Source organism: Heptranchias perlo, unplaced genomic scaffold (assembly GCF_035084215.1).
Source record: "Heptranchias perlo isolate sHepPer1 unplaced genomic scaffold, sHepPer1.hap1 HAP1_SCAFFOLD_295, whole genome shotgun sequence".
In the NCBI taxonomy this organism is placed as follows: Eukaryota; Metazoa; Chordata; class Chondrichthyes; order Hexanchiformes; family Hexanchidae; genus Heptranchias; species Heptranchias perlo.
This window is the reverse complement of record NW_027139307.1, coordinates 19,589-44,562: the sequence shown is the minus strand read 5'-3', so window position 1 is coordinate 44,562 and position 24,974 is coordinate 19,589. Positions and strand designations below refer to the sequence as shown.

The window sequence follows — 24,974 nt, the reverse complement described above, 5'->3', positions numbered from 1 at the left end:
ACCACAAAAAGCAAGGGACCTAGTACTGAGCCTTGTGGAACCCCACTGGAAACAGCCTTCCAGTCACAAAAACACCCGTCAACCATTACCCTTTGCTTCCTGCCACTGAGCCAATTTTGGATCCAATTTGCCACTTTCCCTTGGATCCCATGGGCTTTTACTTTTTTCACCAGTCTGCCATGTGGGACCTTGTCAAAAGCCTTGCTAAAATCCGTGTACACTACAACGTCCTACCCTCATCGACCCTCCTTGTTACCGCCTCAAAAAATTCAATCAAGTTGGTCAGACATGACCTTCCCTTAATAAATCCATGCTGACTGTCCTTGATTAACCCGTGCCTTTCTAAATGACGGTTTATCCTGTCCCTCAGAATTGATTCCTATAATTCGCCCACCACCAAGTTTAGATTGACTGGCCTGTAATTACTCGGTCTATCCTTTTCTCCCATTTTCAACAAAGGTACAGTGTTAGCAGTCCTCCAATCCTCCAGCACCACGCCTGTAGCCAGTGAGGATTGGAAAATGATGGCCAGAGCCTCTGCTATTTCCTCCCTTCCTTTTTAAACAGCTTGGGCCTGGCAATTTATCTACTTTCAAAGATGCTAAATCCTTTAATACCTCCTGTCTCACTATGTTTATCCCATCCAAAATTTCACACTCCTCCTCCTCAACTACAGTCTCTGCATTGTCTTTTGTGAAGACAGACGTAAAGTATTCATTTAGAACCATACCCACATCTTCTGCCTCCACACATAGTTTACCCTTTTGGTTTCTAATAGGCCCTACTCTTTCCTTAGTTATCCACTCGCTCTTTATGTATTTATAAAACATTTTTGGGTTTTCCTTAATTTTACTTGCCTGTATTTTTTCATTCCCTCTCTGCTTTGTTAATTTCCTTTTTTAATTTCACCCCTCCACTTTCTATACTCCTCTGGGGTTTCTGCAGTATTGAACTCTCGGTGTCTGACATAAGCTTCCCTTTTTTACCTTATCTTGCCCTGTATGCTCCTTGTCATCGAGGGGGCTCTGGATTTGGCAGTCCCTTTTTCTTTGTGGGAACATGTTTACTCTGAATCCCTTGAATGTCTCCCACTGCTCTGACACTGGTTTACCTTCAAGTAGCTGTTTCCAGTCCACTTTTGCTAAATCACTTCCCAACCGAATCCTGCTCCGCGCGCTGACTGCACCTGAGGTCTATAAGATTTTTCTGAACTTCAGGGCTTGTGGGGAGAGTGTGACCATAATTGGCCAAACTGAAGGGAAATCAATGTAGCAACTTAGTGAGCATTTGGTTTGCACACTGGCAGGTTCAGCTGTGCGAGTGAGCGAGCTGCCCCCCCCCCCCCCCCCCCCCCCCCCCCCCCCCCCCCCCCCGGTTCCGTGCGAGTGAGCGGGCTGCCCCCCACCCCCGGTTCTGTGGGAGTGAGCGGGCTGCCCCCCACCCCCGGTTCTGTGGGAGTGAGCGGGCTGCCCCCCACCCCCGGTTCTGTGGGAGTGAGCGGGCTGCCCCCCACCCCCGGTTCTGTGGGAGTGAGCGGGCTGCCCCCCACCCCCGGTTCTGTGGGAGTGAGCGGGCTGCCCCCCACCCCCGGTTCTGTGGGAGTGAGCGGGCTGCCCCCCACCCCCGGTTCTGTGGGAGTGAGCGGGCTGCCCCCCACCCCCGGTTCTGTGGGAGTGAGCGGGCTGCCCCCCACCCCCGGTTCTGTGGGAGTGAGCGGGCTGCCCCCCACCCCCGGTTCTGTGGGAGTGAGCGGGCTGCCCCCCACCCCCGGTTCTGTGGGAGTGAGCGGGCTGCCCCCCACCCCCGGTTCTGTGGGAGTGAGCGGGCTGCCCCCCACCCCCGGTTCTGTGGGAGTGAGCGGGCTGCCCCCCACCCCCGGTTCTGTGGGAGTGAGCGGGCTGCCCCCCACCCCCGGTTCTGTGGGAGTGAGCGGGCTGCCCCCCACCCCCGGTTCTGTGGGAGTGAGCGGGCTGCCCCCCACCCCCGGTTCTGTGGGAGTGAGCGGGCTGCCCCCCACCCCCGGTTCTGTGGGAGTGAGCGGGCTGCCCCCCACCCCCGGTTCTGTGGGAGTGAGCGGGCTGCCCCCCACCCCCGGTTCTGTGGGAGTGAGCGGGCTGCCCCCCACCCCCGGTTCTGTGGGAGTGAGCGGGCTGCCCCCCACCCCCGGTTCTGTGGGAGTGAGCGGGCTGCCCCCCACCCCCGGTTCTGTGGGAGTGAGCGGGCTGCCCCCCACCCCCGGTTCTGTGGGAGTGAGCGGGCTGCCCCCCACCCCCGGTTCTGTGGGAGTGAGCGGGCTGCCCCCCACCCCCGGTTCTGTGGGAGTGAGCGGGCTGCCCCCCACCCCCGGTTCTGTGGGAGTGAGCGGGCTGCCCCCCACCCCCGGTTCTGTGGGAGTGAGCGGGCTGCCCCCCACCCCCGGTTCTGTGGGAGTGAGCGGGCTGCCCCCCCGGTTCTGTGGCCATGTTGGACACTGGGCCTCTCCAGACTGATGTGCAGTTTTGTGCAGTCAGTTGAATTCTGTGACTAGACATGGAACAGGTAGAGAAAATGCAGGTGGATCTCTCCGATCAGATTGTGCCCATCCTAAAAGTAACAGAGGGAGCCTTCAATTCTCCAGTCAGCAGTGTTTTGCAGCTCTCCAACTGCCTGCATCCCTTTCCAGGTAGGAGTGGTGAAACTTTACCTGACCCACAAGACAATTTTCATTCCCTGTTTTCGATCTGTGTTTGATCAGTGAATTCCTGCAGCACAGTTATCATAACTTGGAATCACTAATAGTAACACAAGAACAGGAGGGGGCCACTCGGCAACCTCGAGCCTGTTACGTAGGAGCAGGACTGGGCCACTTGGTCCCTCCAGCCTGTTACACAGGAACAGGAGGGGGTTACACAGGAACAGGAGGGGGCCACTCGGCCCTTTGAATTGCAGAACAGGCTCGATCAGATCATAGCTGATCTGTACCTCAACTCCATTTACTCGCCTTTGCTTAATAGCCCTTGATACCCTTGCCCAACAAAAATCTATCGATCTCAGTCTTTAAAAATGTCATTTGACTCCCAGCATCCACAGCTTTTTGGGGGAAAAGTGTTCCAGATTTCCACTACCCTTTGTGTGAATAGGCACTTCTTGATTTCACTCAAAAGGCCTAGGTCTAATTTTAAGAAATTGCCTCTTGTTCTGGACTCCCCCACCAGAGAAAATAGTTTATCTGAAAGCTGATCGGTAAAGAGCATCAAGTGTACAGCAGGAGCACTGTGTGAACATATTGGGCAAACTACGGACTATCAGCAAACACAGCTCGTACAGAACATGCACCTCTGGGACCGCAGCTCAGGAGGCTTGCCTTGCTTCCTGGGTCCTGCTTATGCATCTCTTGTCCCCGTAGTGTGTGTGATCCTCTTGAACTGGCCTGTTGGGCTCCATGGTGCTGACTGAGTGAGTCCGAACATAGAATAATAGAAAGTTATGGCACAGAAGGAGGCCATTTGGCCATCGTGTCTGCGCCGTAGTGAGGTAGTCACCAGTTGGTGCGAAGGGTTTGCTGTCGCACATGTTCCTTTGGTTACCTGCTAATGGAACCCCTTGTACTATTTCTGCACAATGTACATACTCCGAGCACTCCCCCTCCATCAGGCTTATCACAAGAAGGTTCTTGCCAGCTGCCAGTACCCAGTCTAATCAGCGATAACAAGCCCCCGCCCAAACTGCCCCACTCAAAGTGACCTGTTTAGCGAATGTTGCTAACTGAGAAAGCCTCATCACTGTAGATCAGTGGGGAGTGAGACCACAAGTGGATGATATACACGGGTGCTCAGGATACAGCTTGGAGCATTAATGGGGAGCATGGCTGATTCTCCTGACTGGCAGAAGTTGCAGAAGGCCGAGAGAGGAGAGCAGCTCCTTTCTATTCTGCCAATTTGTGGTCTCCAAATATTAAGCTTCTCAAAAGACAAATTGAAAGTAGTTTACCTGTTCATCTCAGCGAAGTGTGCTAGCAGCCGCAGACTGAAATCACCCAGATGTACTTGGTCATCAGCAAGTGTTGCTCTGCTTTGGGTGTCTGAGAAAGATTACTAATCTTGCCGCTACCCATTTTACCTGAGAGTGAACACTTTCCCCACCATCAGGATGGCTGTTTGCTGGACGTGTCTGGAGAAGATCACTCGATGGTGCCTGCATTCACCTCACCTGGACTTCCAGCAACACTGTCACAATCCTGTCTACAGGCTGCCCAGCGATTGCTGCTGCTACTTTTCAATCTTTGTGTGAAGTCATTGCAACTCACTCATATTCCCCCACGTGGCTGGCGGAACGAGGAACCTTGGCTTTTCAGAAATAGACTTACCCCTGTTGGTCCCGGGCTCTTACGCTTACACGCAGACTGGCTCTCTTGCTCGCACTCGTAGACACGCACTCTCACACTCGACATTCACTCACACTCGGTCACACTCCTTTTCTACCCAAACAGATCCACCGATACCCATGTGCTGTGACTGGTAATTCAATGCGAATGGAGATGATGTGTTGAGAAGCTGTGGGTGTTGATTGCAGTTTGTTTCTGCAGGTTTACAGCATTCGGACTAGAGCGCGTGCAGTTGAGATCTTCACCACATGTGCCAACCTTATTTGTGCCATTGAGGAGGTTGAGAAGGTAAGTGAAAGGCTTAAAGCTTAGAATAAAACTGTCAATAGGCTCATCGGGCCTACTCCTTCCAAACTCCAAGCATCACTACCTCAATCATGGATTCTTCATTACCCCCCCCCCCAGATACTCCTCCAAATCATCATGTCAATCAAACAGATCCATTCAATCTGTAGAGTCCTCAATCCCTTCTCCCGATGAAGATTGATTCAGTTCCTTTTAAAGTGTTGATTGCCCCAGAATTAAATACTTTCTGTGGTTCTTTGTTCCACATATTCACTAGGGGAATGGAGGGGGTGGCGTCCAACGGGAAAGTGGGGTGAATATTTGCAGCAGTAATATTAGAGGTTAAAGTAAAACTGCAGCATCAACTAAATATTGCAGTATGTTGTGCCCTGAATGTACTTTCCTGTACTGTGGGTGTGGGTTGGTGCCACTCATTACTGTGTGTGAGAGATATGTGTTTGATGTATGTATGTATATGTGTGTGATTATATTTACATGTATGTGGGTTTGTGATATATCATAGTAAGTACAGCTCAGAAGGAGGCCATTTGGCCCATCGTGCCTCTGCCAGCTCTTTGAAAGAGCTATCCAATTAGTCCCACTCCCCCGTTCTTTCCCCATAGCCCAAGGTAAATGTTTTCCCTTCAAATATTTATCCAATTCCCTTTGAATCTGCTTCCACCAGCCTTTCAGGCAGTGCATTCCAGATCATTGCAACTCGCTGCGTAAAAAATAGTTTCCTCATGTCACCTCTGGCTGTTTTGCCAATCACCTTAAACCTGTGTCCTCTGGTTACCAACCCTTCTGCCACTGGAAACAGTTTCTCCTTTTTTACTTTATCTAGATCCCGCGGGCAGCTCTGACCCCTGACCCCGCCATCGTCTTCTTTCCCTCGGCTTCTGAAGGTGGACCCGCTTCTTTGAGGGTCTTTGGGGAGTGAAGGTGGACGGCTGTCCCGGGCCTCTGTCTCTCTGCAGCTCTATTGAGCGATGGACAGGCCTGAGTGTCCCAACTCTGTCAGTCTTCCTGCAGACTTGCTGCTCAACCAGAAAACTGCAGTTTCACTCCTACACATAGCGTGACCTGTTGTTTTCCCTCACAAATGTTCTCAATCTGTTCTAAGACTTGCCTTTGGCAGCTTCAGAATACCGGCACAACCTGTCATCACATTTCCCACTTTGTCCCATGACTGCCAGTGCTGGTAAATTGAACTGAGAAACGCAGTTCATTACTGAAGTTACACTCTGCTCCAAGTGAGAGTGGTTTGAAATGAAACTGGAATTTAGACTGCAAAACTGTTGTGAACAGAGCTGAACGCTGGTGTGTGGGAGGGGGATTCTTAGCATTGGTGCAGTTGATTAGGTGCTGATCATAATCTCAGCTGGTTCTTCAAGATCATTGGGAAAATTTTTTACAGTACATACAATGCAAAATTTTGAGCATAAGGACAACTGATGCCATGCATAAGGTATCCGTAATTTACTGGTATCACTGTCCGCGTGGGCGTGGCGCCTGTGTCCGCGTGGGCGTGGCGCCTGTGTCCGCGTGGGCGTGGCGCCTGTGTCCGCGTGGGCGTGGCGCCTGTGTCCGCGTGGGCGTGGCGCCTGTGTCCGCGCGCGATGCGACATAATATACCTGAAGGTTTTTTCTGTATATCTGCCAGGGTGCGGCCAAGGCATTGATCTTCCCTGTGGTCCAGCAGTTCACAGAAGCATTTGTACAGGCCCTGCAGATGCATGATGGCCCAAGCTCTGACAGCGGGCTGAAGATGGAGGTGCTGAAGGTGGGTAGTGAGGAGGAAGGAGGCAACACTTGTAACCAAAGCTGGCAGTCTGGGCCCATGATACCGAATAATCTCTTTCGTTGTCGGTAAGGAAAGTGGAGCCATTTAATGATTTATATTCTGTGTTCAGTAATACTGCACAAACCCTGGGCTCCAGGAAGGAATGAAACCAGGAAACCCAGAGGTGCCTGCCCCTCTGAGAACCTTCCACCCAGACAGTGAGTTTTCCTCGGGACACCGTGTGCGTTCTTGTGATTTGGACAGGAACAGTCGGCCGCTAATCGCATGCGTCTGTGTTCTGTAAAATGAGTCTTTTGTAGCAGATGGCTGATCCCTTCATGGGACTGAACACTGTCCCATTTACTGATGGTCAGACCAGGGCCACGGGGGGAGCTCAAGGAATACTGGCCGTGTGACGGAGGGGCCATGTAACACTCCTGATTCTTTCTGTGTTGCAGACAATGACGGTCATTCATATGTGCTCTCTCTCTCTCCCCCTCCCTCTCTGTTTCAGGCAGTAACAGCCCTGGTGAAGAACTTTCCGAAGCACATGGTTTCATCGATGCAGCAGATTCTGCCGATCGTGTGGAGTACACTGACAGAGAGTGCGGCCATATATCCTTCACACAGCTCAGTGCCACTCCCCTTCAAACCTTATCCGCAACCCAGCAATGTGTAAGGAAGTAGTGTGGGCAGAAATAGGTGGGATTTCTTTTTTTGTAAATGGTTTATCTTGCCATTGGTTTAAACTGTTCTTAGTGCAGGTCTGTCGATCTCCTCAAACTCAGAAGAATGAGAACGTTCCTGAGATATTAATCTTTTGAATCAAAGCTGGGCTGTAAATATTCACCGAGTTGGTGCTGGATTGTCAGGCCGGAGTGCTCCAGGAGTGGGATGGTCCTCTCACCTTGATTCCACCATGCTTCAAGCCTGTTGCTTGTAATGCATCTCAAGTGCCCTTGATATTAAACTGAGTAAGTTCCAGCCCCACAGTGCTGTGAGGTACCAGCGGATGGTAACAGCTCCCTCCATGCAGTCTGAGAGGGGTTGGCTAAATCGTGATTCCTCAGCTTTAGGATGGATTCCTATCGCAGGTCCCCAGCCCAGTTCAGGGTGGGTTGGCACCTGATCTGCTCCTTAATGGGAATGGAGGTTAGCACATGTAGAATTTAATTATTAATGTTTTTATTTTTACCGGTCTTGATTTGCTCTCCGTTTCTTGCCACAGTGTCTTCTATGAAGTTCTCTCTCCTCCCTCTAGCTCACGATGCCTCATCTCCCCAGACAGGTGCAGGTCTGAACACTGCTCAGGCTGTGTGACAGTAGCCTGTTCACCTACTTTACTCGTGGAATGGCTGATGTGTTGCCGATTGGTGACTAGCAAGACCCTGACCTGTAGTGAGAATAGTTCCAAACAGCCTGTTCAGTGGTGAGTAAGGAAATCTGTGGAGTGATGAGATTAATAAGTGACATATAGGCAGCGTTTGTGATCTTTATTTATGTCCATAGTGGGTCATGGGGACTGAGGCAATCTAAGGATTGAGGTTGTTAACCACTTGCTGTTTCCCTTAACGTTATGACACTTACGTAAGGACAGAGGTGAATTACATGGAAGAGGTGGATGATCCGGTGGATTCGGATGGTAAGTGGGAGCTAAACACTGAGTGCTGGGAAATTGTTACTCCAACTTTAACCAGAGGAAATTAACCCGGTATGGAAGTTAGAATGAGAAGCTATAGATACAAGATTAAATGTGAGAGGTTTACAGCAGAGGGCAGGATTAACTTCTTCAGAGTTGTGAGGCTGTGGAATTCACTTCCAGGGTTAGTGGTTGAGGCAGAAACTATGTCAACATTCAGGATTAGGTTGGACAGGTAGATGAAGGAAAAGGGAATAAAGGGATATGGGAACAGGGTGGGTAAATATAATCATAGAATAGTTACACACAGAAGGAGGCCATTCAGCCCATCGAGCCCGTGCCGGCTCTTTGTAACAGCAATCCAATTAGTCCCATTCCCCCGCTCTTTTCCCTATAGCCCTGCAAATCTTTTTCCCTTCAAGTATTTATCCAATTCCTTTTTGAAAGCCACGACTATAAACACTAACAGACTGGTTGGGCCGAATGGCCTCCTGTGAATTACTGTGTATTTCTGTGTGTGAGCTCATCAGTGGGCTGGGGGGAGCTGCAAAAGAGCAACCTCAGTGAGAGCAGCGATTGAATGAATAGGGGGTTAAAGGGGTTGTGGTTGGGGGTATAATGTACAATCTGGTGTTGGGTTTGGTATGTTACGCTGCCACCTGCCTGGGATTGGCTGTGGTGATTAGGGCTGTAGTTGGATTGACGCTCGCTGAGATTCCCTGTTGCGGGTGGGATCCAAATCATAGTGTTTCATTTCATCAATCTCTAGGCGCCCTGGGAAAGCTGCAGTGCTGTAGTTGGCAGTTGTGCACCTTATGTTCCCAATTCCAGCTTTCGGAGTGACTGACCTTATTAATGGAACAGGTTGAGTGATTTCTGTTTGTTTTTCCCTCTGAGGTGAGGTGCTGGGGTTTGAGAACTTGGTGTTCAATATTTTTGAGTTTGTGCACACACTACTGGAGAACAGGAAGTTTAAGAGCACCGTGAAGAAGGCCCTGCCTGAGCTGATTTACTACATCATCCTGTACATGCAGATCACCGAGGAACAGGTGAGATTTCAGCTCCTGTACTGGACTCCATGCGGCCAGATCACCTAAGATCAGAGATAGGACGCTGAACTGTGAGTCACAGCAAATGTTCACTGATCCGCACCCGTTTATATCGATCACCAAACAAGCTGGAGCTGATTCTCCTTGTTGGGAGATTGTGGCCCTAATATGTTGTCCACCATTTCTCGTAATTCATTGTCTTGACTTCTTTATCTTAAAGGCCACCCCAGCCTTTAGTTAACTTGACATAGTTGATGTCTGGATCCTGCCTGAAGAGCGTGATTTTTTTTTAGTGAACATATTTTATTGCCTGTCAAGTGCACAGTTTGGAACAGCCCAGGCCATCCTATAATATATCTCCTGCATTGCAGGAGCTTGTATATAAATCACAATGTTAAAGGGCCCATCACATGAATGCAATACTAATGAGTTTAAAAGCTGTATAGTAAAGTGAAGGCAGATAGGTGAGTTAATAGAGTGGGTTCATGATTCCCTGTGCTTCATTTCCACGTGCCATGCCCTCCATTACAGGACAGACCATCACTGAGCAGCTTATGTAACATGCCGTGCCTGGCATTTGCTTGGATTGGATTGTTTGGATTGAGATGAGATCTTGTAGCGAGAGCCTGCATGTGTGCCATGTTTGGCGATCCCGCCCGAGTTCAGTCGTATGTTTTTTTTTCTCTGCAGATTAAGGTTTGGACGGGAAACCCGCATCAGTTTGTGGAGGATGAGGATGATGACACCTTCTCGTATTCCGTGCGGATCTCTGCCCAAGATCTCCTGCTGGTGAGGGCAGGGAGGATGTATAGCTGCACAGTGCTGCAGAAACAAGGTCCTGAGGGTATGGAGAATGGCTCGGAGTGTAGCTGCTCAACTGGAGGAGGGGTTCCAGGAATATACACTCCAATCTGTTAGATTCCAAAACACCTCCCCTCCAGCTGCTGGGATAAAATCATGAACGGACTTGGGCTGTCATAAAGTCATAGGTTACAGCACAGGAGGCCGCCATTTGGCCCATCGAGTCCGTGCCGGCTCCATAGAAGAGCAATCCAGCTAGTCCCACTCCCCCAGCCTATTAGCCCTGCAATTTTTTTCCTTTCAAGTACTTATCCAGTTCCCTTTTGAAGGCCATGATTGAATCTGCCGCGTCCACCATCCCCTCAGGCAGTGCATTCCAGATCCTAACCACTCGCTGTGTAAAAAAGTTTTTCCTCATGTCACCTTATGGTTCTTTTGCCACTCACCTTAAATCTATGTCCTCTGGTTCTTGACCCTTCCACCAATGGGAACAGTTTCTCTCGATCTACTCTGTCTAGACCCTTCATGATTTTGAATACCTCCATCAAATCTCCTGGCAACCGTCTCTGCTCCAAAGAGAACAACCCCAGTTTCTCCAGTCTATCCACATAACTAAAGTCTCTTATCCCTGGAATCATTCTAATAAATCTCTTCTGCACCATCTCTAAGGCCTTCATATCTTTCCGAAAGTGCAGTGCCCAGAACTAGACACAGTACTCCAGTTGTGGCCGAACCAGTATTTTATAAAGGTTCATCATGACTCCCATACTTTTGTACTCTATGCCTCTATTTATAAAGCCCAGGATCCCATATGCTTTTTTAACCACTTTCTCAACCTGCCCTGCCCCCTTCAACGATTTGTGTACATATACCCCCAGATCTCTCTGTTCCCGTACCCCTTTTAGAGTTGTGCCCTCTAGTTTATATTGCCTCTCCTCGTTCTTCCTACTGAAATGTATCACTTTGCATTTTTCTGCATTAAATTTCATCTGTCACGTGTCCGCCCATGCCATCAGCCTGTCTATATCCTTTTGAAGTCTTTCGCTGTCCTCCTCACTGTTTACTACCCTTCCAAGTTTTGTGTCATCTGTAAATTTTGAAATTGTGCCCTGTACACCCAAGTCCAAGTCATTAATATATATCAAGAAAAGCAGTGGTCCCAGCACCGACTCCTAGGGAACACCACTGTACACCTCCCTCCAGTCCGAAAAACAACCGTTCACCACTACTCTCTGTTTCCTGTCCTGTAACCAATTCTGTATCCATTTTGCTCATATCCCCTTTATTTCATAGGCTGCCATCTTGATGATAAGCCTACCATGCGGCACTTTATCAAACGCCTTTTGAAGGTCCATATACACCACATCAACCGCACTGCCCTCATCTACCCTCTCTGTTACTCATCAAAAAACTCTTATCAAGTTAGTTAAACATAATTTGCCTTTAACAAATCCGTGCTGGCTTTCTCTAATCAATCCACACTTGTCCAAGTGACTGTTGATTCTGTCCCGGATTATTATTTCTAAAAGTTTCCCCACCACTGAGGTTAAACTGACTGGCCTCTAGTTGCTAGGTTTATCCTTACACCCTTTTTTGAACAAAGGTGCAACATTGGCAATTCTCCATTCCTCTGGCACCACCCCCAAATCTAAGGATGTTTGGAAAATTATGGCCAGTACCTCCGCAATTTCCACCCTTCCCTCAGCAACCTAGGATGCATCCCAACCAGATTGGGTGACTTGTGACCGGGTGCATTGTGAGAGAGGCTGAGATGTGGCCCGGGAGTGGGGGGTGGGTAGGATCGGATTAAGGGAAGAGCGCATAGAGATCACCCATACCAAAAAGAGCTGGCGGAAGAATCAGGGCCGTCTGACCCCCACCCTGGCATTTGCTGCATTATTTAGTTTTAGATGAAGTCTTGTTGCCGATCCTGTCTGAGTTGAGTCTTGTGCAGACGCAGACCTTGCTCCTATTTGGCTGAATTAAGGATCCCTTTGCCCAGCCAGTACGGACACCTTCATAAAGCTGAGCCGTTAGCCCCCCTTCCTCTTGCCTCTCCTCTCCCTGATAACCGCACCTTGTAGGGGAGCTAACAGCAGGTTTTCATTCCCCACTGCAGGCTGTCGCAAGTGACTTCCAGAGTGAGAGTGCCATCGCCTTAGCAGCGGCCGCAACTAAACACCTGCAGGAAGCGGAGCAGGCCAAGAGTGATGGCAATGTGCACTGGTAAGAGAAGGAACTGTACTGTCACCAGGGCAACAGACACACTCTGGGTTCAGCCTCCACTGGGGGGTCTGATGGCCAGTCTATTGTTTTCATACACTGAGCAGGTAGAGTAAGGATGGGGAAGTGGGAGATTGACCCGTTTTCGTTTAACGGTGATATATTCATTGCTGTTACAGGGTTTCACAGGGTAACAAAACCATTAAAAAAAAAACAAGCACGGGTTCATTTCTAGAGGGATAGAATTGAAAATCAGGGAAGTTATGTTAAACTTGTATAGAACCTTGGTTAGACCACACTTCGAGCACTGTGAACAGTTCTAGTCTCCATATTATACAAAGGATACAGAGGCACTGGAGAAGGTGCAAAAAAGATTTACAAGGATGATACCAGAACCGAGAGGCTATACCTGTCAGGAAAGACTGAATAGGCTGGGGCTTTTTCTCTAGAAGAGAGAAGATTGAGGGGTGACCTGATGGAGGTGTTCAAAATTATGAAAGGGGTTTGATAGGGTAGATGTAGAGAGGATTTTCCACTTATGGGCGAGTCCAAAATTAGGGGCCATAAATATAGGATAGTCACTAATAAATCCAACAGGGAATTCAGGAGAAATTTCTTTACCCGAAGAGTGGTTAGAATGTGGAACTCACTACCACAAGGAGTAGTTGAGGCGAATAGAATAGATGCGTTTAAGGGGAAGCTGGATAAACACATGAGGAAGAAAGAAAAAGAAGAATATGCTGATATGGTTAGATGGAGTAGGGTGGGAGGAGGTTCGTGTGGAGCATAAACATCGGCATAGACCATTTGGGTTGAATGGTCTGTTTCAGTGATGTCGATTCAATGTAAGTCGATGTTGGCCTGGGGCCAAGGGCGGGCAGCCTGGTCTCTCACCTCTATAGGTGCTGCCCTCCGGATCTCCCAGGGATGCTCTTTAACAGTTTGCCTGCAGTCAGTGCTGTGGTTTTGCCCCCCACAGTGACCTTGAGGACGGACAGGTGGGTGCTCTATCCTTCCACTCGGAGGCTGCTGTTTGTTGCAGAGCCCTGTACAGTGTGTGTGTGGATTTAGTGAATGTTTTGTGCTGGTGTGAGAGTCCGCCCTAGGTAAGTGACCCTTGTGATCTTTTTGCGGCAGGTGGAAGATTCACGAGGCTTGTATGTTGGTGCTGGGATCTGTGAAGAGCGTCATCACCGAGAGCGTGAAGAACGGACGGATACAGTTCGACATGCACGGATTCCTCACCAATGTCGTTCTCGCTGACCTCAACCTGTCAGGTAGGCCGCAGACTGCAGCTGAACATACTCACCCAGGGCCTGAACCATTCAGTCTATCCCAGGCAGTGTCCAGTACAAACTGATAGAAAACTATCAGCAAAAATCACTGTCAGCACTGGGTGGAGTTGGGGAAATGATCTTGCCCTGAACTGCGGGAAGGTTTGGTAGCAGATGCAGATCGCATGCGATTCAGGAAGTACTGTGACGAGCCCAGAGAGCTTGGAGCTTATTGTCACTCACTTTCGACCAGACTCTGGAAGTTAGACATTGAAAACTGTCCTGCCCAAGCCTTAATTTGGTGAATAATATGTCATTTGGTACCTGGGTCAATAAATGTTAAATGCAGCATCACCATAAGTCTGAGAACCCAGCAATTAGGTGAGTGGGAATCCAGTAGTAAGGATTCTATGTGAAACAAGTGTAGGCAGCCTGGGCCCAGCTCAATGGGCCAAAGCACAAAACGGCCCCAGATATGGTTCAAACTGATGGGACTGTGTAACGGGAGCTTTACTCTGTATCTAACCCGTGCTGTACCTGCCCTGGGGTGTTTGATGGGACACTGTAGAGGGAGCTTTACTCTGTATCTAACCCGTGCTGTACCTGCCCTGGGGTGTTTGATGGGACACTGTAGAGGGAGCTTTACTCTGTATCTAACCCGTGCTGTACCTGCCCTGGGGTGTTTGATGGGACACTGTAGAGGGAGCTTTACTCAGTATCTAACCCGTGCTGTACCTGCCCTGGGAGTGTTTGACGGGACAGTGTAGAGGGAGCTTTACTCAGTATCTAACCCGTGCTGTACCTGCCCTGGGAGTGTTTGACGGGACAGTGTAGAGGGAACTTTACTCTGTATCTAACCCGTGCTGTTCCTGCCCTGGGAGGGTTTGATGGGACAGTGTAGAGGGAGCTTTACTCTGTATCTAACCCGTGCTGTACCTGCCCTGGGAGTGTTTGATGGGACAGTGTAGAGGGAGCTTTACTCTGTATCTAACCTATGCTGTTCCTGCCCTGGGGTGTTTGATGGGACAGTGTAGAGGGAGCTTTACTCTGTATTTAACCCGTGCTGTACCTGCCCTGGGAGTGTTTGATACTGAGTACTTCTCAGTTCTAAGCTACTCAGTTTGATAAAGACAAAAATGCGCAGAAGTTGTTGAACAGGGTGATCAATGGTTTTGTGAAGAAGATAAGGAATAAGTTGTGATGTGTTCCCAAACAGTACAGACTGCACAATAAATGTTGAGTAATAAAGGGTTAAAGAGACAGCTGGGCACCTGCTCAAATTACACCCCTCTGCCGCCTGGAAACGTGTTGCAGAGATTGAGCGGGGCAGTGAAAGAGGAGCCTGTGACAAGTGTGTATCTCTCTCTCTCTCTCTCTCTCTCTCTCTCTCTCTCTCTCTCTCTCTCTCTCACAGTATCTCCATTCCTGCTGGGCCGTGCGCTCTGGGCTGCCAGCCGATTCACCACTGTTATGACTCCTGAGCTGATCCAGCAGTTTCTACAAGCAACAGTCAGTGGTTTGCATGAGACCCAACCGCCATCAGTGCGAATCTCTGCTGTACGAGCCATCTGGGGGTAAGCTGCAAATGTGAGAGAAGCTTTGTGGTAAGAGGTGGGGGAGACGGTGAGCTGCTGTTGGAGGGGCCTGCGATTGGCACATTGTGTTGGGAGCAGTCACTATTTGGGTTTGGAGGGTGACTGGTCTGTGGAGTAAGGTGTGTTGGTTGCCTCCGTTGCTCTTCCACATGTTGGCCACTCTGAAGACAAATTTCCTGACTTTGGTCCTAAAAGTACCTTTTCCTAATATAAAGCTATTTTCCGTTGTTCTACTTCTACGGTTTAATTGAAAGTAATATTCTGGGTTAACTTTTTCCGTACTCGTAACTGTCATAGGAACAGGAGGAGGCCATTTTGCCCCTCGAGCCTGTTCCACCATTCAATCAGATGATTGCTGATCTGTATTTTAACTCCATTTTCCTGCCTTAGCTCCCTATCCCTTGATACCCTTACCTAACAAAAGTGCTTCCTAATTTCGCTCCTGAATGACCTAGCTCTAATTTTAAGATTCTCCCCCCTTTGTTCTGGATTCCCCCATCAGAGGAAATAGTTTCTCTGCATCTACCCTATTGAATCTGTTTATCATCTTAAACACCTTGATCAGATTAACCCTCAATCTCATATACTCAAGCAACCTGTCCTCATAATTTAACCCTCTAAGTCCCGGTATCATTCTGGTGAATCTGTGCTGCACCCCCTCCAAGGCCAATATATCCTTCCTGAGGTGCAGTGCCCAGAACTGAATGCAGTACTTTTAATGGGGTCTATCCAGACCTTCGTATAACTAACATAATTTCCATCCCTTTGTATTCCAGCCCCCATGAGATAAAGGCCAATATTCCATTAGCTTTTTTGATTTGCTTTTTGTACCTGTCCACTAGCTTTTAGGGATTTCTGTGCTTGGACTCCTAAATTTCTTTGCTCCTCTATAGTTTCTAGTCTCTCACCATTAAGAAAATACTCTGATCTATCTTTCTCAGGACTAAAATAGATGACCTCACACTTCCCCACATTGAACTCCATCTGCCACAGTTTTGCCCACTCATTTAATCTGTCTGTCCTTTTGTAACTTCCTGCTCCCATCCACACAACTTACTGTGGCTTCTAACCTAGTGTCATCTGCAAACATGGATATACAACTCTCTATTCCTTCATCTAAGTCATTAATAAATATGGTGAAAAGCTGAGGCCCCAGTACAGATCCCTGGGGAACATCACTTGTCACACCCCACCAATCAGAGCACATTCCCTTTATCCCCAATCTGTCTCCTACTTTCTAACAAATTTCTAACCCATGTCATAAGGTTTCCTCCAATTCCACATGCTCTCATTTTTACTAATAATCTCTTGTGTGGACCCTGATCAAATGCCTTCTGGAAGCCCATAAAGACAATGTCCATAGACACTCCCCTGTTCACCATGTTAGTGACCACCTCAAAAATTCAACCAGATCAGTCAGACATGTTGACTCTCTCTGAGCAGAAACCAGAAGATGGCTGGCTCTCGCTCTCTTTTTCTCTTGGATTGTACATTATGTTTTGTTTCTTTTTCGTAAATATATTTGAGCCAGTCAGATGCAATGTGATGAATGGAATTGATTTTTAATATATTGCTGATTGTGTAAATATGTGTGGAGTTATGATCTATTAGTTAGTCTAATATATCCTCTTCCCTTTTCCACAGATACTGTGACCAGTTGAAAATCTCCGAGTGTACACATGTCTTACAGCCGTTCCTGCCCAACATCCTGGACGGTTTGATTCATCTTGCCACTCAGTTCAGTTCTGAAGTGCTGACCCTTGTCATGGAGACATTGTGTGTTGTCTGCACCGTGGACCCTGCCTTCACCATCAGTGTGGAAAATAAAGTCTGTCCCCTTACCATTGCAATCTTCCTCAAGTACAGCAACGGTATGTGGGTCGGAGCAGGTGGCAGCTGCATCTTCCTATAAATGAACCTGTCCATTGTAGGCCAATATCCTTGTAGCGTATCAGGATTTTAGACCATTTCACCATGGCAGGAATTGGGTATGATTTATGTTGAAGTTCATGGTAAAGTGATGCCACAAAGAGTTAAAATCCAGGTGGGAGGGGAAAGGGGGTGGAGGTGGGTAGGGGAGGGGAAGATGATGTGCCTCTGGGCCCGTTGGAAGTTTGCCTGATTCTAGAATTAGATGGGGGCGGGTAAATCTTCCCCATGAACCACCCAGTCAAATTTTGTTGGGAGAATATTCTGAAAACAGCAGGAGTTTGTTTTAAGGACCTCACGTTGACTGGGGGGGGGGGGGGTGTCACCTGCACGCCCCCCCCCCCCCCCCCCCCCACTCGTTGATGTTTTCAGCCTGTTATGGTCAATGTGGTTTTATTTATTCTTTACGAGGAGTGATATATAGGATCAAGTCATATTGTGGTGAGATTTACTTCAATTGTTTCTCTTTCTGTTCACTTAACAACTGAGAAATTTGGCTGCATCTCAATGAAGCGTGAATCAGTCCACGTTTTGGAGGAAGATCACTCTATCCAGTCCATGACAGTAGTGAAGCAGCATCTTATCTCACTTAAATATATCCGAGGGTTTCAAACCTTTGAGCATTGTGAGATGATCTTAGTAATGAAGCTGAAGATTTCCATAAATAAGGTTCAGTTAGATAGCCCCATCCAGATTTATTTAGGCTGCAGCACAGGGGGGCGTTTGAATTAATTGTAAAGCGTTGAACAAAGTGAATCTGAGAGTTGGACAGGGTTGTTTTCGTGCATTTCCCACCTGTTTAATAGGGAATGTTATCAACCAGGTGTGAGCTGGGTTAATGGAAGTGAGCAGAAAGGAGAATAGTGAAGAGATCGCTCTGCATAAGGTACAGAGGTGAGCAATAGGGCAGTTCTCGCTATTGGGGATTAAATCACAGAAAAGGTTGATGAAGTCGGATTTGTTTTCTCTGAGGAAGAGTTTGAGACGATCTAATTGAAGTTTCCAGGATTATGAAGGAGATTGACAAAACAGATCCAAGTAAATTAATATGTCGATCAGTGCGAAAGTGGAGAACAAAAAAAATTATGTATTTGATGGACAGGGGAGGGGGTCTCGGGGGAACCTGTATCAGGGGGCAGGGGGTCTTGGGAGACCTGTTTCGTTGGGGTGGTGGGCCTGTCGCAATGGTTTACACTGCAGACATTTGGTTTGTGTCTAGTCTGAGTGAATATTTGATGTGTGAAGTCTCCACAGTCAGTGCCGGCTGCATTATTCCACTGCTGCTCTATTAATGGGGCTGATGGCAGACTCCTCCAGGATGTTCTTGTGCACGGTATATATAAAAGATGTTTTTCTCATTGTGTTTGCTGACTTTGAATTCCTAGATCCAGTGGTGGCATCTCTGGCACAGGATATCTTTAAGGAGCTTGCACAGATCGAGGCCTGTCAGGGCCCCATGCAGATGAGGTTAATTCCAACTCTCGTTAGCATCATGCATGCCCCTTCTGATAAAATCCCCTCTGGACTCTGTGCGGTGAGTAATTCCCACACACCTAGCATTGTGTTGACAGTGTGCTCCTGGGAAATGGAGATGTCCTGACAAGCGTCCCTTTATCTTCCTGCAGACTGCTATCGACATACTGACGACTGTGGTGCGGAACACCAAGCTGCCGCTGTCTGAGGTGCTGATCTGTCAGGCGTTTCCTGTAGTTGCTCAGTGTACGCTCCACACGGACGACAACGCGACCATGCAGGTAGGAGGAGCAACACAGTGACGAGCATCTCCTGAAAACAAACACCCTCTTGGGTTCAGGCATCTGAGAGTCCGGCCGCTCGCTCGCAGTGTGTGGGGGGGGAGGGGCTGCCGCTCGCTCGCAGTGTGTGGGGGGAGGGGGGGCTGCCGCTCGCTTCGCAGTGTGTGGGGGGAGGGGGGGCTGCCGCTTGCTCGCAGTGTGTGGGGGGAGGGGGGGCTGCCGCTCCCTCGCGGTGTGTGGGGGGGGGGATGGGGGGCAGAGGCTGCCGCTCCCTCGCGGTGTGTGGGGGGGGGGGTGGGGGGCAGAGGCTGCCGCTCCCTCGCGGTGTGTTGGTGGGGGGGGGGGCGGGGGGCTGCCGCTCCCTCAGGCCTCAATTGACCCTCCTTTGAAGATTACACTTTAGTTGAGTAAAAAGACCCAGTTCTTCAACTAAGGGTAGCAGCTAAGAGCTTTTAAACTGGGTATCAATCGAGTGGCCTTTCCGGGGTCTCTATCACCCGCCATGTGAGGGGCCTGATACTGGACACTGTATTCCAGGTGAGGTGTGACCATGGTCACTGTTTTTTGCAATGCAATTTGTTTTTGCTCCAGCCTCTGAGCACTGGTAATCAGCCTTTAGACACTCAACAGAAGCCCTGCGTTGTGCTTACACTGTGGGCTTTAGCCTGACCCACATGCCTAATACTACATTAATCTATATTAAATGACATCGAACTATATCAGACACCTGAACCTGCTTTGGGTGTACCTGATACTGATGAGAATTGGCTTCATAACAATCAACATTCACAAAACAATTTCTGTTCTGGGAATCTATATGAATAGTGCTGAAGAACATGAAGGGAACTGGTACAATTCTCGATGTGCATTATAGTGGAGTTGAGATCGAGGGGAGATCTCGACAGTTCGGAGCGTGTGCAAGAACAACACAGCAGTGATATTGGGTGATGTTAACTATTACCTAGATGGACTGGAGTAAAGGTAATGTATCCGATGAAATTCTGGTCACCACGTTACGGGAAAGATGTGATTGCACTAGAGAGGGTACAGAGATTTACGAGGATGTTGCCAGGACTGGAGAATTTTAGCTATGAGGAAAGATTGGATAGACTGGGGTTGTTTTCTTTGGGGGCCTAGATAGAGTGGATAGGGAGGACCTATTTCCCTTAGCAGAGAGGTCAGTGAACAGGGGGCATAGATTTAAAGTAATTGGTAGAAGGATTAGAGGGGAGCTGAGGAGAAATTTTTTCACCCAGAGGGTGGTTGGGTTCTGGAACTCGCTGCCTGGAAGGGTGGGAGAGGCAGAAACCCTCATCGCATCTAAAAAGTACTTGGATGTGCACCTGAAGTGCCATAAACCACAGGGCTACGGACCAAGTGCTGGAACGTGGGATTAAGCAGGATAGCTCTTTTTCGGCCGGCACAGACACGATGGGCCGAATGGCCTCCTTTTGTGCCGTAACTTTCTATGATTTTATGAATGTTCTCTGAAATGTATGCAGGACTGCATCAGAGATCAGTACTCCAGCAAGCAAAGAAGCAATGCTTGATTTTAGTATAGATACATTTAAGGAGAAGCTAGATAAGTACATGAAGGAGAAAGGAATAGAAGGATAGAGTTAGATGAAGCAGGATAGGAGGAGGCTCGTGTGGAGCATAAACATCGGCAAAGACCAGTTGGACCAAATGGCCTGTTTGTGTGCTATAATTTCTATGTAATACAGGGCTATGGGCGGAGAGTGAGACAGTGGAATTGATACAGGGCTGTAGGGAAAGAGCGAGGCAGTGAGGTTAGTTTGGGATTGATACAGGACTATGGGGGGTGGAATGGGTTTAGTTTCGAATTGATTTGGCCGATGGGGAGTGAACGGGGCTGTAGGATTAGTTTGGGATTGATTTAGGGCTGTGGTAGAGAGTGTGATAGTGGGAATATTTTGGGGATTGGCACAGGGCAATGGGGAGAGCAGGGTTAGTTTGGGATTGATACAGGGCTAGTGGGGGAGAGAGTGGGGTTAGTTTGAGATTGATACAGGGCTGGGGGGGAGAGAGTGGGGTTAGTTTGAGATTGATACAGGGCTGGGGGGGAGAGAGTGGGGTTAGTTTGAGATTGATACAGGGCTATGGGGGAGAACGGGGCAGTGGGATTAGTTTGGGATTGATACAGGGCTATGAGGAGGGAGCGGGACAGTGGGATTAGTTGTGGATTGCTGTGGTAAAAATCTAGCACAGACATGATGGGCCAAATGGCTGCCTGTGCTATATGATTCTGGTTCTATAGTATGTGATCATTGGAAGGTTCATGGGTTATTTCATGTGTGATGTATACTAGCCGATGTACCTGAGGTGATGGAATCTGCCCCACTTCATCTGAGCTCTGTTCTTTTACAGAATGGTGGCGAGTGTCTGAGGGCTTACGTGGCTGTAGCACTGGAGCAGATAGCACAGTGGCACGATGAGCAGGGTCACAACGGGCTCTGGTACGTCATGCAGGTGGTCAGCCAGCTTCTGGACCCCCGCACCTCTGAGTACACAGCGGCATTCGTAGGGCGACTGGTCTCCACTCTCATCTCAAAGGCTGGCTCACAATTAGGAGACAATCTCGACCAGATACTGCGAGCAATACTCAGCAAAATGCAGCAAGCAGAGACACTCAGTGTGATGCAGGTGGGTGAAAGGTCCGGAGACTCTGGGTGTTGCGTGTTCAGTGAGGGGTCGGGAAGTGGGACATTCAGTAACTCCTGATTCTCACATTTCAAAGTCTTGTGCACAACCCAGAAATGAGTGTAAAATCCCTTCCTGGCTGTTAATCCTTCTGGTCATCCAATCAGAGTTGCAGCCTCTTCTGCTAGTACCAATTGTTCAAAAGATACACTGTCTTCGGGAGTGTAAGAGGTAAGAGCTTAGGGCTTGGGCTGAGGGACAACCTGGGGTGAGTGTTCTTAAACAGTAAGAGTTGTTTAAATCTTACTGCTCCGCTCCTAAATAGTGAGGGTCGCTGAACTTGAAGGTGGTAATTTTATTCACCGACTTCAACAAAAATGCCACTACAATTTACTAGCAATGATATAAGACATACATAAGTTTGCCTAAACATACAATCTCAGTAGCTGTCCAGAGAGATGGTGATCAGTCTTCCTCCTGTCAGCACCCATGTCACTAGGAGTTTTGAGAATTCTAACTAACTGGCTGTTCTTATATTGGGTTTGTACACCATCCCCACCCTCCTTTCATCCTATTTAGTGCGCTTGCGCGACACCACCATTTTCAATATACATATGTTTTTAACTCTATCTCGATATGTACTGGGTCTGAAGGTCTGATGTCATTCCTCAGGCAATGGATATTCACAACATACACAAGGCTGTCTTTTAGCAGAGCTTGAAGCTGATAACTTATCCCTATTCCCATGAAAACAACAAGTCCGCAGTTTTCCAAAAGCTTCGTTTGCAGTTTTAAGTTATAAACACACCCGTGAGCCGTTGCTGCCCTCAGTCTATTTCGTAAATAGACTGAGGGCAGCAACGGATAATGATGCCGAATTCCCCCCCTTACATGGGTGCTGTGCTCTAGTACTGACCCACCTATTACAACCTTCTTATTCTCTTTCATTATTTCATTTTAATCTGGTTAACAGCCACAGTTGTTTCTAACATGATCAATTTCTATAGGCACTGAGGAGTCTTTTATTACAGCACATCATTATAATTGTTACTACGGTCAGAATAGCTTCCAAAATTACTAAAGGAACATTTTTGCCCAAGGATATTGTCCTGTTTTATATACCACCTCCCACCACTCTGCATTCCCCAACTTATCTACCCTCTTCAGTGTTTTCCTTGTCCTGTTGCATATGTATCAGATGTTTCTCAGATGTAGCAGTACGTTCCAAAATACGCTTCAGATTCAGGGACGGGATGTGTGGGGTGACTGAACTACTGCACAAGCTGTTCAGTAATGTCTCCTTTTGTAGACCTATCTCTGCAGTAATGTTGGTAACATTGTGAGTCGGGACAGGTATGAGTACGGCATTATCTATCTGGGTTATCTCTCGAGATAAGAAGCAGGAATTAGGGATAGTGATCAGACATAGCTATCATCAATCGGTTGGAAGTAGTCACGCAGCATATTCTCCTTGTCCTTTGCAGGAGTGCCATACTCTTTCAGAGTTCCATTTTATCATTTCAAAATTGTCCCAATTCCAGAGAGCAGTATTGTTGGACTGACAGGACTTGTCAATGTTCATACTTTCTTCCTTGATACACAGCATTGCACAGGAACCACTTGGACTGGACTCCTTTTTATTTTAAATAAATTTGATTTTGCCCTTAAATTTCAGGTGAATTTTCCCTTCTCGAGTGCTTGAACAGCAACTCGTGTCAATTTATCTTATCAGTTACAATTTTGAAAACAAATTATGTCCAGGCTTGGTGGTTTTACAGTAGAGACAGAAGTGCATGTAATTACTTTTGGATATATCGTCCCTCTCCCACCCCCCACCCTGAAGCACTGTGTCTCGGAAAATAAATGAGTTAGAGCAAAACAAATCAAAATGATTTCAAAAGAGGAAAAGCAAATTGGTTTATTGTTAGAGAAGTATAGAAGAAATTTGATCAAGGCTGATGATTGCTTTTCCTTCTATGTAATTTTGAATTTTTAATAGGGCTTAAGTCTTAGTCCAAAACGTAACCACGCTGTGACATTTGATATCTGCAGATAAAGCCTTAAAATCTTAACGGCACCGGATCATTTCCTGCACCAACAATTTTGCGGCCCTGAAAACCATGGTCCCTGTTTAAAATGAAAAACAGAAAATTCATTGTGGCTCCTCTTGAGAGCCCAAGGGGTTAATTTGTCATTTCATGATTTCATTCTGACACCATGGGGAAATATCCACTTAAATTATGCCAATTATTTTAAATAAATGCAATGATTGTTGCCTGGTGAAGTAAAACAGATGTCGGCGACCTTGGAAGGGGTTAACTTCTTTTAAGAAAAATAAACAACTCATGCAGCGTGTATCAATGCAGCTTTCACGTAAACTGAGCGCTGGAATCCCCCCCCCCCCAAACCCATGGCCCGGTATAAAGGAGCAGCAGAGGGAGAGGGAAAGAGAGAGAGCAGCCCAGAGAAAGTGGGGGAATCCCCCCCAGTGGGCCCAGTATCAAGGGGCAGCAGAGAGAGAGTGGGATTCCTCCCCAGCGAGGCCGGTATAAAGGGGCAGCAGAGAGAGAGTGGGATTCCCCCCCAGCGGGGCCGGTATAAAGGGGCAGCAGAGAGAGAGTGGGATTCCCCCCCAGGGGGGCCGGTATAAAGGGGCAGCAGAGAGAGAGTGGGATTCCCCCACAGGGGGGGGCCCGTATAAAGGGGCAGCAGAGAGAGAGTGGGATTCCCCCCGAGAGGGGCCGGTATAAAGGGGCAGCAGAGAGAGAGTGGGACTTCCCCCCCCCCCCCCCCCCCCCCCCCCCCAGGGGGGCCGGAAAAAGGGGCAGCAGAGAGAGAGTGGGATTCCCCCCCAGGGGGGCCAGTATTAAGGGGCAGCGGAGAGAGAGTGGGATTCCCCCCCAGGGGGGCCGGTATAAAGGGGCAGCAGAGAGAGAGTGGGATTCCCCCCCGGGGGGGCCGGTATAAAGGGGCAGCGGAGAGAGAGTGGGATTCCCCCCCAGGGGGGGCCGGTATAAAGGGGCAGCAGAGAGAGAGTGGGATTCCCCCCCAGCGGGGCCGGTAGAAAGGGGCAGCAGAGAGAGAGTGGGATACCCCCCCAGGGGGGCCGGTATAAAGGGGCAGCAGAGAGAGAGTGGGATTCCCCCCAGGGGGGCCGGTATAAAGGGGCAGCAGAGAGAGAGTGGGATTCCCCCCCAGGGGGGCCGGTATAAAGGGGCAGCAGAGAGAGAGTGGGATTCCCCCCCAGGGGGGCCGGTATAAAGGGGCAGCAGAGAGAGAGTGGAATTCCCCCCCAGGGGGGCCGGTATAAAGGGGCAGCAGAGAGAGAGTGGGATTCCCCCCCAGGGGGGGCCGGTATAAAGGGGCAGCAGAGAGAGAGTGGGATTCCCCCCCAGCGGGGCCGGTAGAAAGGGGCAGCAGAGAGAGAGTGGGATACCCCCCCAGGGGGGCCGGTATAAAGGGGCAGCAGAGAGAGAGTGGGATTCCCCCCAGGGGGGCCGGTATAAAGGGGCAGCAGAGAGAGAGTGGGATTCCCCCCCAGGGGGGCCGGTATAAAGGGGCAGCAGAGAGAGAGTGGGATTCCCCCCCAGGGGGGCCGGTATAAAGGGGCAGCAGAGA

At 48.8% G+C, this 24,974-nt stretch overlaps 1 protein-coding gene across 1 annotated transcript in view; it reads left to right on the top strand.

Annotated features, from left to right (window-relative positions):
* The window catches only part of ipo9 (importin 9), a gene marked incomplete at its 3' end in the record, with an annotated part of 30,610 nt that extends 9,251 nt beyond the window's left edge, over positions 1 to 21,359 (top strand). Inside the window, exons 6-18 of the mRNA XM_067978461.1 lie at positions 4,565 to 4,651; positions 6,312 to 6,431; positions 6,946 to 7,046; positions 8,015 to 8,073; positions 8,968 to 9,119; positions 9,810 to 9,908; positions 12,040 to 12,146; positions 13,281 to 13,420; positions 14,832 to 14,991; positions 16,657 to 16,883; positions 18,327 to 18,475; positions 18,567 to 18,695; positions 21,084 to 21,359. Of these exons, the coding sequence (XP_067834562.1) occupies positions 4,565 to 4,651; positions 6,312 to 6,431; positions 6,946 to 7,046; positions 8,015 to 8,073; positions 8,968 to 9,119; positions 9,810 to 9,908; positions 12,040 to 12,146; positions 13,281 to 13,420; positions 14,832 to 14,991; positions 16,657 to 16,883; positions 18,327 to 18,475; positions 18,567 to 18,695; positions 21,084 to 21,359 (1,806 nt within the window). The remainder of the gene's footprint in view (positions 1 to 4,564; positions 4,652 to 6,311; positions 6,432 to 6,945; positions 7,047 to 8,014; positions 8,074 to 8,967; positions 9,120 to 9,809; positions 9,909 to 12,039; positions 12,147 to 13,280; positions 13,421 to 14,831; positions 14,992 to 16,656; positions 16,884 to 18,326; positions 18,476 to 18,566; positions 18,696 to 21,083) is intronic.
* Between the last annotated feature and the right edge of the window lie 3,615 nt (positions 21,360 to 24,974).